General features: G+C 36.8%; 1 protein-coding gene across 2 annotated transcripts; it reads right to left on the reverse strand.

The window, feature by feature from the left end:
* Positions 1–1,064: 1,064 nt before the first annotated feature.
* On the reverse strand, positions 1,065–11,276 carry LOC111410895 (eukaryotic translation initiation factor 4G-like). 2 transcript variants are annotated; one of them, XM_023041491.1, is made up of 11 exons: positions 11,059–11,276; positions 10,745–10,950; positions 10,417–10,544; positions 10,099–10,272; positions 9,867–9,934; positions 9,697–9,753; positions 8,189–8,971; positions 7,657–8,070; positions 4,468–7,556; positions 1,731–1,925; positions 1,065–1,645 (listed from the first exon to the last, which is right to left on the reverse strand). In XM_023041491.1, exons 2-11 carry the CDS (start codon positions 10,891–10,893, stop codon positions 1,315–1,317), a joined length of 5,388 nt encoding a protein of 1,795 aa, XP_022897259.1. In that variant the 5' UTR covers positions 10,894–10,950; positions 11,059–11,276; the 3' UTR covers positions 1,065–1,314. The 2 variants fall into 2 exon arrangements, with proteins under 2 accessions (XP_022897259.1, XP_022897258.1); XM_023041490.1 differs by having other exon boundaries at positions 7,657–8,073.
* Positions 11,277–19,501: the final 8,225 nt, after the last annotated feature.

Consider the following 19,501-nt stretch of genomic DNA (forward strand, 5'->3'; position numbering starts at 1 on the left):
TGCCAGTGGAGAAGTGCCCTGGGGGCATATTGATGCCTTTTTAGGATGATTAGAGGTTGTCAGGGGAAAATTTTTTCAATTTTTTCTCAAAATCATTTTTTACCACATATTTTATGAGATTCGTGATTTTTCTTATTTCTTAACCACGTATTCTTCATAAAAATATTTTCACTTAAAAGAATCTCTCCAAAACAAGCCCTTAATTGAACAAAATATCCTAAAGAACTTGACGAAAAAGACTCGAGTATTTTCTTCTATTAAACTCAACTATTTCCCTTTTAAAGTTTCAAATTCTCTTTTGATCTACTAAAATATGAACATCACACACAATTTAAATTATTGCTTTTTAAATAGGGGCGATACTTGACGCCAACTTGTGGAGCATTGCACAATATAATGTCATGAGCTACTTAAGGTGTAGAGCTTTAAGTAGAGCATGATATGGTGTGCAGTGTGTGTGTGTGTGTATATCCGTTAAATTTAATTTATCACGTGTCAAACAAGTCTTGACTATATATATGAATTATGTCTTACAATATTAAGTAAATTGAATTTTAACTTATAATTTCATTAGATATTATTCATTATTATCGACTCAATCTTGCATCCTCATATCGCAGTTGCCTGAGGCTCGGCACAATAGACATCCGGCACGTGGAAGGATTCAATACAACATTTGGAACTAACAAATCCCAAGATGGAATTAACAAATCCCAAGATTAATGTTGGAGATTTGGCTCCTAACGATAAACTTTATACCTTTTTAAAACAATTATGCGAATTGTACATTCATGTGCACATCTTCCCCTACACTCTCCCATATGTGACATAATCTGGGCAAGAAAGAGAAAAATTGTTGGAAAAACCAAAGGGAACGATGGTACCATGTGACAGTGTAAGAAAAAGTGTACACAAGAATGTACTTGTAGTATGATTCTTTTTAAAATTTTAAGAGCACGACATCCAAAACAATCATCCATGTACTTCAGTATATGTAAACAAGAAAGAAGCCTTTCACCTTCAATCATCCAAAAAAAGAAATAACGAACTTCGACCCAAGAACGCACTCATAAATAACATAGTATAGATAGTATAGAAAGGGTCCGAGCAGAGGATGTAAAGCTGAGATACTTGAAAAGAATAATCAGTTGCTCAGTCGAACCTCTAGCTATTTCAGTAAGCAATGTCAAAACATGGTTACATAAATACCCATCTGCCCAGAATAATATTTCTTTGTCAATTTAAAACGGTGATAATTAAAAAAAAAAGGGAGATGATTTTTTCTTCACCAGATACAATGAGCATCGGTGTCTTCTAGAGGAACTTGTCTATTCTCCAAGATTTGTTAGAACCGGGAGGCCTGAAGTTTTCAAGCTGTAGATCAGAGCTGGAACAGATCTCACTCAGTGCAGAATCACCTTTTTCAGATTTGATCTTCTCCAAGATAGTACCAAGGACTTCTGCTGCAAGCCCTATTTCAATAAGACGACCTTGCTCTTCCCCACCTTCATATATCAACCGTCCAATTTCAGAAAATGGAACGATGTCATCTAATATGACTTTGGCAAAGATACGGCCAAGAAACTCTGCTGCCCTGGGGGCATCATTGACAGCATCTTCCAGCCCAGCAAGAACAGATTCGAATCTGTTGAGGGAAATATGGACAGAAACAAGTCAAAGAGTGTCGAAATGAATACAAATGTACTAAGCACAAACAGGAGAAAGCATACCCTTTGATTAATTGATCCCGACTTAACATGCCATCTCGAGGTTTTGCAAGATTAATAAGGAGCTCTGTCAAGAGATCTCTCTCCATGTCCTTCCTTTCAAATGAATCGGAAATCCAGATGGAGATCATCGATGGATAAAAGCTAGGAGCTCTTAATTCCTTGATGCACAAAGCAACCTCGTTCACATCATTTGCACTGAAAACATAAATACTCACTTTTAATATCAACCCCGAATAAATAAGGTTTGTGAAGAAAAGAACCTTGGAAAAACAAGGGAAGGTACAATCTACGTTAACCATATCAAAATAACTGAATCAATCAAAATAAACAAGTATCAGATAGAATTTTCATACTCCTTCCCTTCACCCAATTCAGTTCTGTGGCTAGTCACTACGAAGCCAAAAGTAATGAAGAGAAAAGAGCAATATATTATTCTCTGTGCACTTTTTAGTGTAATAAAGTAATAAACCCAAAATATCATTGAAGGGAAATAAATTATAATCAAGCAGTAGAAATTGAAAATCAAGACCTATCTAAATTGCCTAAAAAACATGACCTGTAAGCTATACAAGGAAAAATGGAATCGATGGGACAAAAACAATGGAAAGAGACTATTTATGGACATGCATGACATAGAAAATTGTAATCTTGGACCCCTCAAAATGCAAAATGTGTTAAATATCTTAATAGACCACCACATGTGGAAAAAAAGGTACAAAATTTGTTAGGTTAGTTCCATATTGACAAAATTTCCCTTTTTATTCTTATGTTGTAAATTAGTCTCTTAAACAAAATTCTCCGATATCCAGAAGGACCGGAACCTTGGGCAAAATCACACATAGGCCCCGTTTGAGCCACATTAATGTAAGAATGAGAATGAAAAATATATTCGTTACGGGCTCTACACAAGAAATAGAAAGTCGAATATGGTGGCTTGATGTGATAGATAACGGTCATATTTTTCATTTTAATGGGGAAATAATGGGAAACAAATAGGGGCATATAGCCAAAACCAAAGGAAAACCTCCCCAAAACAGGGGAAAATAATGAAGTCAATAAATAACACAAAATACCCCCAAAAAGTTAACAACCATGAACAAGAGTATTTCAACCAAGTCGATCAAGCCACAGAGAGCCAAATACAAAGAAAAACCTCCCTCCCCAAACTGGGGGAAATGGTGACATCTTGAAGATAAGTAAATATTGGATCATTTTGAAACACAGCAATCCAAACCTGTGCAAGAATATGTTTCAATCCGAACCTGTAAAAGATGGTCGATTTAAATATTTCCCTGCCAACTTTACCTTTTTGCCTCACCTATGAAGTATTGAGCAAACTCGCTGTTGTATAATGAGAGTCAAGTCTAGGACAACAACTAAAGGAGTGATGATATCGAAAAAGGGATCATTGAAATTTCAATTAATTTTCCCGGAATTTGATTTTTTTTAAACTCGCTTCCAGGTTGCCAAATGCAAAGTTGGTGGGATTATTACATATAATTACTTGGGGTGGGAATTAAGATACGTGCTGGAATCATTTTATTCATTCATTCATTAAGATTCCAAACAAAGCCAGTTCCTGATTATTTAACTATTGAAGGCGACCTTTCGCTCGTAATTATCTTGTTATTAAAATAGAATTCATAATTCCTGGCTCTTCGAGGCTAGCTCGGGAAATTCTTATTATATGTTTTCCATCACACGGGACGTTTATTCCTCATCTAATGAGATGCCTATTGCCTACCATGGGAAATGCATATTCCTCACCACGCTGGATGCCTATTCCTAGCTTTGCAAAAATGCTTGTTCCCCTCCTCCGATATGTTTATTCCTCACCTAGTTAAATGTAAATTTCTTGCCTTGCAAGATGCCTGGTCCTCACCTCGCGAGATGTTTATTTCTCTCCTTGTGAGATGTTTGTTTCTCACTTCACAAGATTATGTCCTCGCGAGATGATATTTTCACTAACTTCGGCATAAGGAGCCACTCATCCATGAATTTACATTGCTTGATAAGTAGATGATATATTTCCATAGGCCAATCCAATTGCATTTGGATGGTAATAATAATAAGGCCTCAAGTTTAACCATAAAAACTTCATAATACCAAATATCAATAATACAACCGATTCAACATGTCAACACACACACACACGAAGGCTTTTAAAAAATTTCATGTTGCACAGTTAAAAATTGCAGAAAATCCTAGAATGACATAGCCAGTTACTCAGGAATTTTGATTGTACAAACCAACTAAAAATATAGTAGTTTTGACAGTGAACAATATTATTGATATAGTCACAATTAAACATAGCATAATGTCAGATAATTTCTTAGACATGATGATAAATTTGTCCATTAAGCTGAATCAAGCATACGTCAAAAGGAATCTTTTGGTCAACTATAGAACCACAGGCCCCACAACCAACCTCTATATTACTCCCTTGACACAAACATGAAGATGCAGAAGCAATGAAAGTTACATGAAAGGAAGAAGTTTGTCCACAAAGGAGGTCATTATTGGCTGAATTCAACGAAACAGTATGAGAGATGGAAACAAGAAATCGAACAATTTAGCATCTTCCATTCACTATGACTAGAGGCTAAAGGAAGGAATGATTATCATGTAATCATGTATTTTCCTTTTTGATTAGTATTCCCTATTAACGTTTATGTTTGTAGTTGAAAATCTAAACATTGTAAGACTATACAACGTCTGGAATGAGACAAAATTATACCTGTAGAATTCTTTAATTGCAGCCAAGGACATGTCATGCAAGTGCTTTTCTGGCAAGGCCTGCATCGAATTTATCGGCCCACCCTGTGTAGGTGTAGATTCAAGAGATCTATCAAAGTTGCGATCTATATTTCTAATATCTCTATTCTCATTGGTCATATTCCACTCTTGTTGATGTGATTGGCCGTAAATAGTCGGACTAGCAAACCTGACGGGCATGTGTTTTGACATGAGATCTTCTCTATTACCATAAGTTGTCCGTTCAGGCATAGAACTGAATCCATTTAGACCAGATTCCATCCTTGGTGCATCTCCTGAACTTGGCATCTCAGCTGAATGAATGCTAGGTGCTGTTGGCTGCCCTCTGAAAGCCATTCCCCTAGCAAGACCACCTTGGGGCCCAAGGGTTATGGAATCATCTCCAAGGGGTCTTTGAGGCAAAGGAACAGAAATGGTCCTGTTCTCAAAGGAATGTCTCTCCTCCAACTGTGCATCCTGCGAAACATAACCACGGATCTGCGAGGGAACAGCACGGAAACCACCTGTCTGAGAATTAGGAGAAAACATATTAGAACCTCTGGGAGCAAAATCCATAGATGGACCTCTTCTAACAGATGTGCCAATACTCGGAACACGAGCAAGCCTGCCAGCTTGCGTCTGCCGTTCTTGTGCGGCATCTCTGTGCACCTCTTCAATCTTTTTCGGACCTTCAACTTTCCTCCTCTGCTGCCACTTATTCTTTCTCAGATCAATTGCATCTTTAAGCATGAATCTTACCCTGGAAGACAGTTTCATGTTACTTGACATCTGCGCCATAATGTCAAAATAAGCATCCATGTGCTCCTTTGCTTTGGGATGATCTATTATCTCACCTATTGTGCTCATCAATTTGCATAATGCTTCAACATCTTCTTCATCAGGATTTTGATACTGACCCAATAACTTCTTTATGCACTCGTGCATTATTCTCTCTGTAAGCATTCTCTTCTTGTATAGTTCTCCAATTAATCTTATATTACCCAACATGCGTCTTCGTGCCCTGAGTCTCTTCTCCTCCCTTTCCCCTTCTGACTGTTTATCTTCACCTTCCTCATCAGCTTTATTTGCCTCCTCTTCTTCTCTTTCTCCTCTCTCAAATTCTATCTGACACTTGTTCAGGAGTAATCTCTTGAAAGTTATTCTTTCATTTTCTATGCTCAGATCAGGTAACTCCGCAGAAAGGTGAAAGCAGAAGTTAGCATACATCTCACAGAAGGTGGGTTCCGTGAGAGCTTTATCAAATATCTGTGAGATCACCCCAGAGAGCGTAATAACATTGTCAATGTTGACCTGCTTAACTTGCTCAAATAGTTTTTCAAAGTTCTGGGGAGTAAGCTTGTTTAGGATAGCTTTCAACTGCCTCTGCTTGGCTTGTTCTTCATCCGTCACTTTACCTACTTCATATTTCTTCTCAGCTTTGTGCATCACCTGTAATGGTGTCTGAGGAAAATGCATTAAACCCCTCTGAAAAGCAGTTCCACGCTGCCACCTATCAGAATCGGAGTTATTTCTTTGCACATCTCCCTGCATACCTGGGGAATGCATAGGCCCAGGAAAGATACCCCCTGTGTATTGACCAGGTGTCTGCAGGCGTGGATTCCTCGGAACACCATTAATACCACTTTGTCCAGGTCGAAACCCCACATTACCTAAATAACCAATATCCATCTGCATATCCCCTCGCACTGACATAAGAGGCCCTGGTAATTTATTCCGCTTGTCATCACCAGCCATGGCATTTCCACGACGATCTGATCTAGATCCCCCGATTGGCCTGTCAGTATTTCGTCCAGGACTAGGGTGTGACTCACGTAAAACACCATCACCTGAAACCAGCAATGCATTATCTATTTCAGTAGTGACTTCAAAACCCTCAGGAAGATTGGTGCATTGTGCTGCAAACTTGAGGAGGAAATCGCGGGAATATTTTTTAGTCGTCAATCCATTGTCATCTGCACCATTAATCTCACTTTCATTCTTTATAGTTTCTAACTTCGGAGTAGAGATGTCCACAGCATCTTCCCAATCATCTGGCTCTGCCTTGCTCAGAGAAGGTTTCACATTTGGCGTAACTTTATTCAGAGTCACATTATTCAATGTCTGCTTCGTACCCTCTCTTGTAGTGTTTTCTGCGCTTTCTGCAGCAGTTACATTTTCTTTCTTTTCCTCAGGACCCTCATATGCCGTATAAAGATCAGAACTTGTACCGGCAGCTTCAGCTTTTCGATATAAATCTTTTTTTTTCTTCGCTCCAGTCACGGTACTTCTTGCCACAGACTCTGAGAAGACTTTCACCTGGAAACCAGGTGACGAAGGAAGCAAGCCACTACTGATATTCTCAGTATCTTCATTTTCGAGTTTTAGAACACCCTCAGGAGGAGATGGAATTGAAATGGGAGAAAACTCTTGGCTTGATGCAGCAGAGTTTGTAACAGTGGTTTCTTTAGGATCTATGCTGTCCGGCCCACTGAAAGAAGCATCTAAAGTACAGTTGCTATCATAATGAGCAGCAGATGCACCTATCACTGAAACAGAACTTTTGGCATTCGCACCATCCAGTACCCAAGTAGGTGTAACTAAATCATCTGACACACTAGCATCATCAAAGTGACAATGCAAAGATTCTTCCAGTTTTCCCTCTACAGTTTCTACCGAACAATCTCCACAACCGGTGGATGTTACGTCCTGAGAAGAACTCTCTTTATTATACCCAAAGATTTCAGAAGGCTTTAAGGAAGGAGACTTTAAAGATGTCTCCAAACTACACTTAGGTTTGGAACTCTCAGAACTTTTTACTACCACTTGTTCATTTATACCCACTTTCTCAGGCCTTGATTGCCTACTCATTGTAGATTCTATGCCCAGTACTTCAGATGAATCATTTGTATTGCCTTCCACAGGCTCTGAAGCTGCCATAGTAGTTACCGAAAATGACTCTTTTGCAGCTTCCAATACCGGGATAGCTCCGAATGAAATGACTTTAGCTTCCCCAGGTTCAGGTTTTCGCAATTGCGAAGGTAAACTTGAAACAGAGGAAGATTGCTTACCAACCTGCAGAAATTAATGAAAAATTATGCCTACAGAGATAATGGTAAACTTGCTCATTGAAGGATCTATATAAAATTGGATCAACAAACAAGCAATAATATACTTGATCCAGCTGGTCTCTGTCGCCTGCTTTTTTCTGTTTATCTTTAATGGATACAGGCCTGACAACTGCTTCCTTTTCAGCTTCTTCAGCAGAGTTGGCTGACAATGATGCTGAAACATCAATGGTGCCCGTCACAGAAGTACTGAGCAATGCACTCTCCACAGTGACAGAGCCTGACACTGCAGCAGGTTCTTCACTGTCTATGGGAACTGCTGTAGATGACGTTCCTAAACCAGGCTTTGATTGCTGCAAAGAAATTGACGATGAAGACTCAACTCCGTTCTGTGGACCAACTGAATGTTCTCCATGTGGCCTTGAATGTTTTAAATATTCTCCCTTTCCAACAGAAAGCAAACTTGCAGATGGTGATGGATCTTTCTCACCATGAGACATGCCCGGTGGTTTCACTATCACCTGCTGAAAATTAACGAGGCAAAGAAGTAAGGTTATTACCGAACCTGTGCAATGCCATGTCAAAGGCATGGATTTACATCAAAAGAAAGTCAGATAAGCACAGGAAGAACTCGCTGACCTTAACCTGATTATAGAACCTTGGTGGCTGAGGAGCTTGGGTACTGTTCATAGGAACAGAGTTTGGAGCAAGATAAAAGACATGACTGGAATTATATGAATTAGGATAATAGTTCATTGGATTATGAGGAGAAAATGATGGAATAGGTTGCGCTTGAGGTGGCACATTAGGATTTGACCTCGGAACAGGTGATCCACCAAGTCTCAATTCTTCATGAGTCTTTGGATGAGTAATCTTTACAGTTCTACAAGGACTAGCATATTGTCCTGCCTGCTGATGAGGAAATTGTTGGGCCACATTAATTCCCATGTTACCTAAATGAGGAAGCTGAGGACCCATTGCAGATGAAAAGTTCAAGCTCTGTCCCCGATGCATCATTCCTTGAGACTGCATAGGGTGTGGCGGAAGACCTGAAACAAACATTGGCTGCTGCACTGGTGAATTTCCCAAAGGTAAAGCCATAGGTATAGACATTGGCAATGATGTGCTTATCATGGCTTGAGACTGAATTTGGGGATTGGGGCCACCAAATTGAACTGGAACGTGTGGTTGGTGAAATGGTATTTGCATGGACATCCCAGGCATAGGATGTGCAGAAGGCCTCTGAACTTGGTTCAAAGGAGGTGCAGATGAAACTTGAGCATCCCTCCTCAATTTGGACACTGACTGAGCTTCACCAGCCTTAGGTTGGTCAGAAACCCATGCATCCTTCTTTGGCAATTGCTGTTTGGGTATGGATGGAGTAGGCATTGCAGGTGTAGCTCTTAAAGAGTCATGACGAGCCTGTAGGAAAAGAATCACGAAAGCGAATGCCAAAATTTAGTGGGTAACAACAATTATAAATAATTGCTACCATTACCACGGCGTATAATGTGAATAGAACTAGGGGATAAATCAGGAATACAGAAACAAAAACAGCAATAGGACCTAAAAAAGGTAATTGCAGCACTAGGTCCACTAATAACAACTAAGCACTGATTGCCAAAAGATGCTTCTAGGGTGGTTGTCAACTTAAAAATGCATGCTCATGTTCACCAAAATTTTTGCTAACAAAAGGATACGTTTTGAGATGCTACTGGCTACTACCATAAATTGATGCCTAAATAAAAGCATACAGCATCAAATCTAACAGACTGTTCAGACTTCACACAAACAGAAATGACAGAAAGAGAGTTCTCACTTCTCTATTTGGAGAGTAGAGAGAAAAAGACAGGAAGCAGAAGAATTTAATTTCAGTTTTCTTCCCTTTTTTCTTCCTAGTAGCAGTCTTCCTTTTCCTCTGATCATCCAAACGAGGATTAAATGATTTATATCCTCACAAGTCACAATATCCTTCCTTTCCCTTCATAACATATTCTTCCCTTCCAGTATAATATTATTTTGTTTTAATCTTTCTAGCACAAGAAAATGACAGTGTGAGACTCTAATCTCTTAGCAGATAAAAGCAACTCTATGCTATGCAGCTAAACAAACAGACAAAACAAAAACAAAAACAAAAAACAACAAACCTGATCTCTTTTCTGCTCATCCAAATTTGGTGGCGCAGAGCTTGTTCGAGCAGGTATCTAAAACACAACAGTAAAAAAAACCTTTCGTCCTTAGGAATGAGAATACAAGAAATCACATGAGAAAAGAAAGGAAATACAGAGAACAATGCTCTTCATGCAGTGACAGTTACCTGAATTCCATTCATAAAACCAGGGCTTATGGACCCAAATTGTAGGGGAAATGACTCGGATGTATCTCCTGCACCCAAAAACACCATAAAAACTATCATTTATGATTATGGACAGTAAAAATTGCATATATTAGTTATAGTAATATACAAGAAATGAAGTGACTCAGTATCCACAGAGAAACAAAAATTACTTCCACAGCTAGAAATGAATGTGAAAAACAGTTTCTCATACCCTTTGCAGGCGTTGTAGGGGCCTTGAAATCAGAACTGGCAGTCGAAACATGAGACTGAACAGTAGAAACATTCGAAGAAGGACCTCTCGGAACAGCTTGTGTGACTTTTTGAGGTGGGGCATTGGCGGGTTTGAAATTTTCACTTGTACTTGAAACTGGTGCATTGTATATTCCTACAGCAAACCCGAATAGAAGGAAGAAAACTGCAATGCATCAGAAACTTGTAGCGAAAATAAGAAACAAAAATCACTTCAACCAACGCCATTCCAAGAAAATTTAAATAAGGTTTAAACTGGAAGAGGAGTCTCATCACATACCACTGTTCTGCTGCCGTTGATTACCACCATTCTGTGTAGCACGAGCTTCGGATGAAGAATTGGAATCTGAACTCACTGTTCCTGCCCTAGATTGCCCTCCTTTTGCATTATTATTATACTTCTTAAAACTGAATTCTCAAAAACGAAAGAAAAAAAAAATATCCATCATACAAACTTAAAACAACACAACCCTAGTTTACGCGTATAAATTAAACAAAACAACATCAGACCCAAATTTACTATATTAATTCACACAAGTCCCCTTACACGTAGCTTGTACATAGAAGAAAACCTAGTTTTCATTAACTTAAAAAATATTAGGGAGTACCTGCCACTGGAGGAAAGGGCGGTTGCTCCTCCGCCCTTATTAGAGCTGTTTCCTGAGAAGTGGCGCTGCTGATTTGAGCTACCGGATCGGCTGAATTTCCTGTTCTGCGCAGACTGGTTCCCTTCAGCCCTTGATTGATTCTGGGACATAAATTCTGAGCTTTAAACACAAACCACTTCTCCAAAGGGTATAGTAACTAGTTATCCCTACGCAGATCCACCGATCAAATAAAAAGGTCAGAAAATTAACAAAATCAAAACTTTTTCCTCATTAAATTACGGAAAAATTCAAAGTTCTTTAATTGGCGAATTTACCTGAAGAAGAGAGTAGAGTTAGGATTCTATTGGGAAAGGGGAATGGCGGGAACCATTGCAACACTGCATGTAGTGACACAGAGAAAGACAATAGAAAGATGAAGATGAAGAATAAAGAGAATTAGAGTTTTCGTGAAATGTTACTGCTGTGTTTATGAGTTTTTTTATTTTATTTGTTGGTGCAACAAACTTTCCTTGAGTGGCTCTTTGGGAAGGTGGGAATCCTATGAAGAAGGACAGCACGTTTAGCATTAAACATTACTTCTTTCGACACATAAGACATTACTTTTGTTTGACGAATTCTTTTATAAAAATCTTAATAAATTTTGCTAAAAGTCTAATTTATTATCTGATTGAAAATTTGAGGTAAGATATGAATCAAATGAAACGTATAGTTAAAATTGAAATTTAATCTGTTAATAAAGATTTGTGAACAAGCACTTAATTGCACAAAAACTAAAAATACATGAATTTGCTAATAATTTTTTATTAAATGACTTTTGTTCTTTAATTATGAATATCAAATGAATAATGCCTATTCATATTAAGGATTTCGCGGTCATGTAAATCGATGTTTAAAAATAAATAGTATATTTCGGATTAAATATAAGAGCTAACCTATTGATTGAACAAATGAAAGCGCAAGCACATTGAGATTGTTCGTGACGCGTTGATGAAATCAAATTGGAATTTTCAAAGAATTATTTATTATCGATTGTAAATAGCTTGTTTTTCGATGTTTTCGGCCTTAGTTCATAGAAGTTGTTGGAGATTGGTTTTAAAAATATTGGTCTTGACCAATTATTTATGCGGAACTCGTCATTTATTTATGGGAGTTTAAAGGCTGAACATTTGTACTCGAGAGTAGATTATTGTAGTTTATTTGATTTGGTTGAAATCAACATGTATAAATCAAAAGCTAAGGCTAAAAGTAAGCCGCTTAAAACATGGAAATTGTGAGATTTTGAATTGGAATATTATGGAATAATCTAGGATGTGTTTGGCAGTAAAATCATGTCGTTTTCAAATTGTCATTTCCAACAAGATATATGTTGTCGAAAACTTGAAAAGTTCACAGACTTCATTGTCAACAAATCTTTAATCTCCTATCAATGCATATTTTACCAGCACACTTGGGCGTAAAACGTTAAGCACCTAGATCACCGTACTAGGAAAGGGATTGAAGATTGTTGGTATTCCAACAATCAAGCAACTATAGATATGAGAAATATAAGAAATTGGATATAGGAAGGGCACACTGTGGAGGATACAAAATATTTTAGTTCAGGGGAGCACAATCAGACCTGTATAGATCGAATGCTTTGTTATTGATTATTGAATAATTCATACTTAACCTAAGTATATTTACTTTTAAAGAATATTCTTACATTAATATTTTGCTGATCATTTCCATCCATTTTATTTCAAACATTCCTTTTATTAATATTTTGCTCATTACAAGAAAACTCAAATTTAGTTTTAAAGAATTTGCAGTGTATTTGATACAAACAAACAATTTAAATAATCAATTCAAGTAATGTGAAGGAAAAACATACAATTGATAGTCAATACTAATATGCAATTCCAATAAAATACAATTCAACAAGTACAAGTCAAATTGGATAGAATTATTCCAGACCCAATCTATACACACAATTCAAAAATCATTCCATATAACATGAATCATTTCGAACTCATTCCAAAATAAGTTGACACAATTCAATAGACAAAATTCAAAAATATTCCTGAATATAAACCATGCAAAATGAAAACAAAGTAGAACCCCAATAGGGATGATGTTGTATTGTCGAGATCAAAGCTCCTAGGCCAGCTTGCACCATTCCAATTAGGCAAAGAGCATGGAGAGTGAATGGGATTGACACATAGTTAGCATTGTTAGCCTATGTAGAATTCTTTTGCAAGTGGTACTTGCATGACCTGTACACACATTTGAGATGTAACAATAATCCTTCAAGTCCGACTCTAATATTCATGTTAGATGTAGGACTTAACGGTCATGTATTTTGGCTTAAAAACTATAAAGTTGTTGAAGTGTATAGGCTTTATTAGATATCTTTGTTTTTGTCAAAAGTCGATCGTGTGGTGGGCGTCGTGATCTCTTTCAATGAGCTTTGCTTGGGATGAGGCCTTTATTACATGGCTCTATTGTCCAATTATAAAAATAATAGCCCAGCAAGTCTTACACTAGTACTATATCATTAATATTAGGATTGTGACTTGAGGTAAGTTTCCAAATGGGTGAACTAGCCTAGATATATGGAAATTCTCTAGAGACGGGGGAAAAATCGTACAGGGAGATATAGAGCCCAAAGCAATGTTTATGGTGTTACGTTGCACGAAATGCTAAAGTCATCATTACAACCACCAACTGGGACATGCATGACGTGCATGTGAGGCAATGGGTGAATCTAGGCTATGAATTTTAACTTCCCATCTTTGTCCACTAACGCTCAAAGGGACGAGTTACTTCACTTTTGGATGGTTCAAATTGGACCTTCAAATCGTGGGAGTGTCACATATTTACTTATGAAGGCAAATTGTTGCCCTACATTTTTCACTTTTGTAATTGTTTTTAGTAAAAGATCTCTTCCTCTTTCGGGCAAATTTTTTAATGCCCAAAAGTGCTTGTTTCAAGCTTGGACTTTGTTCTAGGTAATCTTGAGTTAATTTTCTATAAATTTTCTTTCGTTACCTTTTGTGTGTTGATGACTCGACATCCTTTACATGTATTCTACTTTGGTTAGAACCAAAAAAAAGAAAAAAAAACGAAAAATGACATCTAAAAATCCCGATTCCCAAATCTTCTAAAGAGGTTTGCATAAATATAAAATAATGCACAAGGTATCAGATGCCTCACCATCAATTAAATATGATGCTACCAGTAGGCCACTAATGGCTTGTCACTCTTTTAGGGTCATTGTCGTTTGCGACAATGTAGAGAGGTCAATTTTGACACGATTTGTATTATAGGGCTCCAAATATAGAGGGTGGGCAACTTAGATGATTCATGGCATCACAAGCAAGTGGGAGTCAACTTGCATGGTAGATCAATCAAGCGACCTAGCTTAGTCCGTTTAACAACCCTAAAGTTAGTCTAATTGAGGGTTTAGTTGATTCTAACTCGTCTAATTTGAGAATAAATAACTTTTTTCGTTGGAATACTATACTAAAAAATAAATAGAATAAATAAAAAGAACTCTATTTTGTAGGGTAAAAAGTTTGAGCACTCACTGAACTTTGATTACTGTCATGTTATAGCCACTGAACTTTGTTTTTACCATGAGTGGTCATTCAACATATTAAAAATCCACTCCATCCATCACTATGCATACACCCGTTTCATATGCATCCCATATGCTTAGACAGACTCCGACGTAGCAAGAGACAATGTGATAACGTTGCCACATGAAGAGTTGTTACATGAAAAACACGATTTCATCATAAAATTGAAAACCACCTTCTTCAAATCGACAAGCCCTAATTGCCCAAAATCATATTAATTTCCTCCCAAACCCTAGAAATCAATTTGGGAAAATTGCTTCTCTTCAACTCCGCAACATCAGCAAAGGAGAAAATCAACGATAAAAGTCAGTGTCTAAAACTCAACTCAAGATTCAAGCACCGAAGAGGGTAATTTCTGTTTGAATTGCTTGATTGATTAGATAAATGTGGAAGAAGATATTTATGCACCATAATTTATGCTGTAAGTATTGTATGGATATTTGAATTCAAAATCGTCAAAGCCAAGAGAACTAATATATAGGAAACAATTTCCATGTTTATCATTTTGGAGAATATGGAGAAACATTTTTTATCCTAATATTTTTGACATTTGTTTTGATGAAAAATACAGTAATCATGTCCAATCAAAGGAAGCCATTTTTTAATGTTCATGGATGAAGAAAAATTTAATTATGTTCGATGCTGAGATGACTAAGAAATGTTATCAAATGTTCACATCAAATTATTGCTTCCGATTATATATGTTGCATGTTTGGATTCTAATTACAGTGTACGTCTTTCCTCTTTATAAAGCGTTTTGGTAGGGAAGAACAAGGGCATCTAGCATAGTTGTAGGAAGCCTGGGCAGTACTTGTGGGACTGCCCAACAAAGAAATTCTATCCAAAATGCGGCAAAAGCTTCGAGAAATGCATGGAGTTAGAGAAAAATACCTGAAACATAGGAAAGTTATTCTTATGTTGTACTAAAGATCGTGGTCATTTCAAGTGGAAGGATGATGAACAGTGTCTTGTGAATCGAGTTTTGTTTGTTTGTGTAATTGTAAAGCTAAATATTCATGTCAAGACCTATCGCGTATGTTCAGGACATGTGCTCAAATAATAGAAGAAAAAGATATCGAGATATCCATCAACATAACCATGCGCAAGGAAAATTAAGTTATGGAGGATAACAGGAAAGGAAATGGAATAGTTGATTGAATTTGTTCTAACTATTTGACAGACTAAAATTTAGTATGTTGTAAGACATTTGCTGTTTTTCAATTGATAAGTTAATCGTCCAATCTGTTTCTTCTCTCGTAGACTTTTAGCATTTTTAAGTTAATCTTCCAATTTTTAAGTTTGTTGTAAAAGTTTTAGCATTTATAAATGGGTAGTACTTGATACATTTTACTCTTATTTGGTTTATTTAATTGAAAACGAGTGGAAACTTGATTGCAAGATGAAGGCTATAATTACATTATAAGACAAAAAGTTTACATGGCTATCCAACACAAAATAATTCCTTCATCTAGACAAAAACATCAAATCTGACCATATACAACCTCCCAAACATTCACATCACATTCCAACTCAAAAGCTACCAAAACATTATCATAACTATCCATACAAAATCATAGTCAATTTACATGGTTATCCAACACAAAATAATTCCTTCATCCAGACAAAAACCATAAAAAGCTACCTTACACAATCATCAACCATCCAAACATTCACACCACATTCCGTCCATCACAAAAAAGGCAGAAATTCCCTTTATTCAGAATCTGCTAATCCATTCGTTGCTGGGCTTGATCTTAGCCTGCTGGGGGGTGTGTGTGCGCGCGTGTGTGTCTATGAACCATGGGGGTTGACATGAAGCTCATGGGCTATCTTTCAAATGCTTTTTAGGTCGACGTTCGATCCCTTATCTTTTGACGACACTATTTTACCTTAGAATACACACAAACACATCAAACCATGCTTTATTAGAAATAGCAAATGTACTAAATGAGGTAAAAAATAACTTGATATTTACTCACATGCTCGTTGACCACTACATTGCTATTTGATTCTACAGGTAGTAACTCAGCTTCGAACCATTCTTGTTGGAAGTAAAATAGGTTAGCATTATAAGACCATTATGCACAAGCACATTTTTTCGTAAAAAATTGTAACGCACTTATATGTTTATGGAACGAGAAAATTATATACCTAAACTCGAGCGTTGTTGCTTGAGTGATATTGTACATTGTGTCCCTTTAAACCATATATCGAGCACGTCATTTTCACCTGTCCTTTTTTCTTGACGTATAACTTTTTCTGACAATGCACTATCATTTCTTTTGCCTGTTTTCATCCTTTTTTGTTTCTTTCCCCATTGTGGTACAGTCCATATCAGCTTGATGATTCTCAACGCATCCACTTCAGGCTACAACATTCTACCATTGATTGAATTCAAGATATTATTGTAACAATTCATGTACGTCTCAATTGTGTAATAATTATCAATAAAATCCTTTGACTGATTCCAACAATCTCATATCACAGCCATAGCATGCACACATGGTAGACCCGTGAGCTCCCATTTCTTGCATGCACATGTACGCTGTCCTATAATTGTAGTCAACCAGTCATCTTGGGCCCTCGAGAAGTGCAACGTGCATTCTCTTGACATCTCGAAGATCTTGTGTAGTTTTTTTGTAATACTTTTGCATAAACGACATTGGCATTGCCTCATCTTTTCTCGTCTCTTCTGAATCCATGTCATGAATATCATTTGCACTGAAGTCAACATATTTAGAATCAGTTTCTCTATATTGTCAAGCAACATTTTAGTTAAGAACTTCACACTCGTTGTTTAATAAAATGTTGCACTTCCAATGGATTGAAAAGTGTGATCGACTCCACTCCTAAGAGTGTCTCTTTATCAGCCACCTATATGCACCTTCATTTACTTTACAAAATTTTTTTCCATCCAAAGTTTGTATTCGACAATAGTTGTTGACTTTGCGGCATGCCAAACAAAATCCTTTTGAATTTTGCTTTTATATCTGGCGTTGAAGCAGTTTGTATACATATGTCATATACAGAAGCAATGTTCTGCCTCCTGAAATAACTCCTCACAACTTGAAGACTCTTTTACCTGTCAGTCATCAATATCCACTCCTTACCATTGCTAATTTCAATGTTCTCTTGGAGGTAACTCATGAACCATCTCCACGTCTATGCGTTCTCCTTCTGTACAATAGGATATATGACGGGGTTAAATACAGTCATTATCATCATGTCCCACTACGACTAACATAATTTCCCCAAAACAACCACGCAAATGGCACAACACCGACCAATTTTCTATATCCAAGCTTAAAACTGGCTCTACAAGCACTAAAGCATACGTAGATACCTTGGAAAACTTGCTCATGCCGGGCTATCATCACAATTGATCCTGAATTCGTTCAAAGTATCCCTGTAACATATCTTCTCAATAGCCTAAACTGTTCTTCAATTGTTCCAATCAACAATTCCTTAGCATATTGTCGATTCTTGTTTGCCATATTTCTATTCATCTCCCTCTTCAAATCATCATTCATGGTCGCCAAAATTAACTTTATAGTCTAATCAGGATCTACCTTGAACTATTCAATGTATCTATTTGTTAAGAATATGTAGTTGAAATGTCTGTTGGATTTGCTATGTGTGCATGTATGTCGGGCGTATGTGATTTCACTTGCACTTTCTCCGTTGTACTCATCTTCAAGCAACGGTGGAACTAGCACCTGATGAGGTGGCGTGATCATGTGTGTGGGTTTCGCTGGAATTTACAGCGGCCAGCACTTGTTCTGTCATCTGCTCTCTCCGCTGGGTAGTGAATTGGGAAAGATGAAGTTATGGTTGGGCCAATTTCTTTTGTATGGGCTAATTTTCTTTTGTTTGAGAATGAGCCTTTTTGTTTTATAAAAATGGGAAAGAATGGGCTTTTTTTTTTTAAAATGCGGCCCATTAATAAAAGATAAACCAAACTCCTTTCGAAAGTCAGCATCTCTATCTGTAGCAACTCTTTGCACACCACACACCACGAGCCTTGCTGCCCTTTTCTTCTCTTTCAATTTGCTTCCCCACACACGAAGATTGTTGTCAAAAAATGCTGCCACATGAGAGGACATCGTTGGAACACATCACGAGTGGCATTATGATGATGCCACCAGTGATGTCCTGACACAACCTGACTCGACTTTGCATTATCATCAAACTATGATACAACACCAATGTTAAGCTACTCTTACCCTGTATAACTAATAAATTCCATACCCCCGGACTCTTCCACCACTTTTTCTTTCAGTTTTTACCTTTCATTAAAGAATTTGGTGTAACTTTTCAGAGTTTTTCCAAAATAGTGTCAAAATACCGGGAGATTTTACCACCCAATGCACACCTTGTCACCAATACTTTTCCCCTTTGCTTCCAGGTTGGTAATTGGTAATTTCTTTTGTTTTTTTCTCTTATTTCTTGGTATAATTTTTTTTCATGAAAAAATATGTTATTGACAAATTTATGCTTGTGTTGATTTTCATTGTGAAGGATGTGAATACCCTTTGCCAAGTTCCTGATCATCAGGTTAGTTGATTAATAAAGATTATTGATTTTTTTAGGTTTTTTTGTATTTTCCTATTGTTGGCGATTCAATAATGATTTATCTTTGATTGCCTTGTTTATGGAATGTTGGTGGTATTTTAAGAGGTATTTGTGAAACTAACATGTTTCACCTTATTATTTCTTAAATGATAAAAAAAATAAAATAAAAATTGTACCTTTTGCACTTTAGGGTCTGTAAAGAGATTGATTTTACCAATAATTTGATTTTTTTAGTTTAGAAAATTAGATTAATTGCAATTGAACTAGTTGACTAGCTATGGTTAGCATCATATGCAATTGGAGCTTGGGTTTTACATGGTTGTGAAATGTTGTTATCATTTAAATGTTAAATTAGTGAATTTGTGTGATAAATAATATTATGTGCTTTTTTTTTAATTATTATTTTGGGTTGTATTGAATTATATTTTATATGTATATGATTTGTACGTTTTAGTATATTTACATATAGATTAGAGAATTTTTAATATTAATTAATTAATTAATAAATGATATCGTTATTACGATTGTTGACTGTCAATGGTCAACAACTGCTCTAACTTGCCTCCGT

This window comes from Olea europaea, chromosome 15 (assembly GCF_002742605.1).
Source record: "Olea europaea var. sylvestris chromosome 15, O_europaea_v1, whole genome shotgun sequence".
Classification (NCBI taxonomy): domain Eukaryota; kingdom Viridiplantae; phylum Streptophyta; class Magnoliopsida; order Lamiales; family Oleaceae; genus Olea; species Olea europaea.

Coding starts and splice junctions, on each gene's coding strand:
- LOC111410895 (XM_023041490.1), bottom strand. CDS start 10,893: ATGTCCCAGAATCAATCAAGGGCTGAAGGGAACCAGTCTGCGCAGAAC. Junction 10,273..10,416: donor TCAACGGCAGCAGAACAGTG/GTATGTGATGAG, acceptor GGTTTGCTGTAG/GAATATACAATGCACCAGTT. Junction 9,754..9,866: donor GTTTTATGAATGGAATTCAG/GTAACTGTCACT, acceptor GTTGTGTTTTAG/ATACCTGCTCGAACAAGCTC.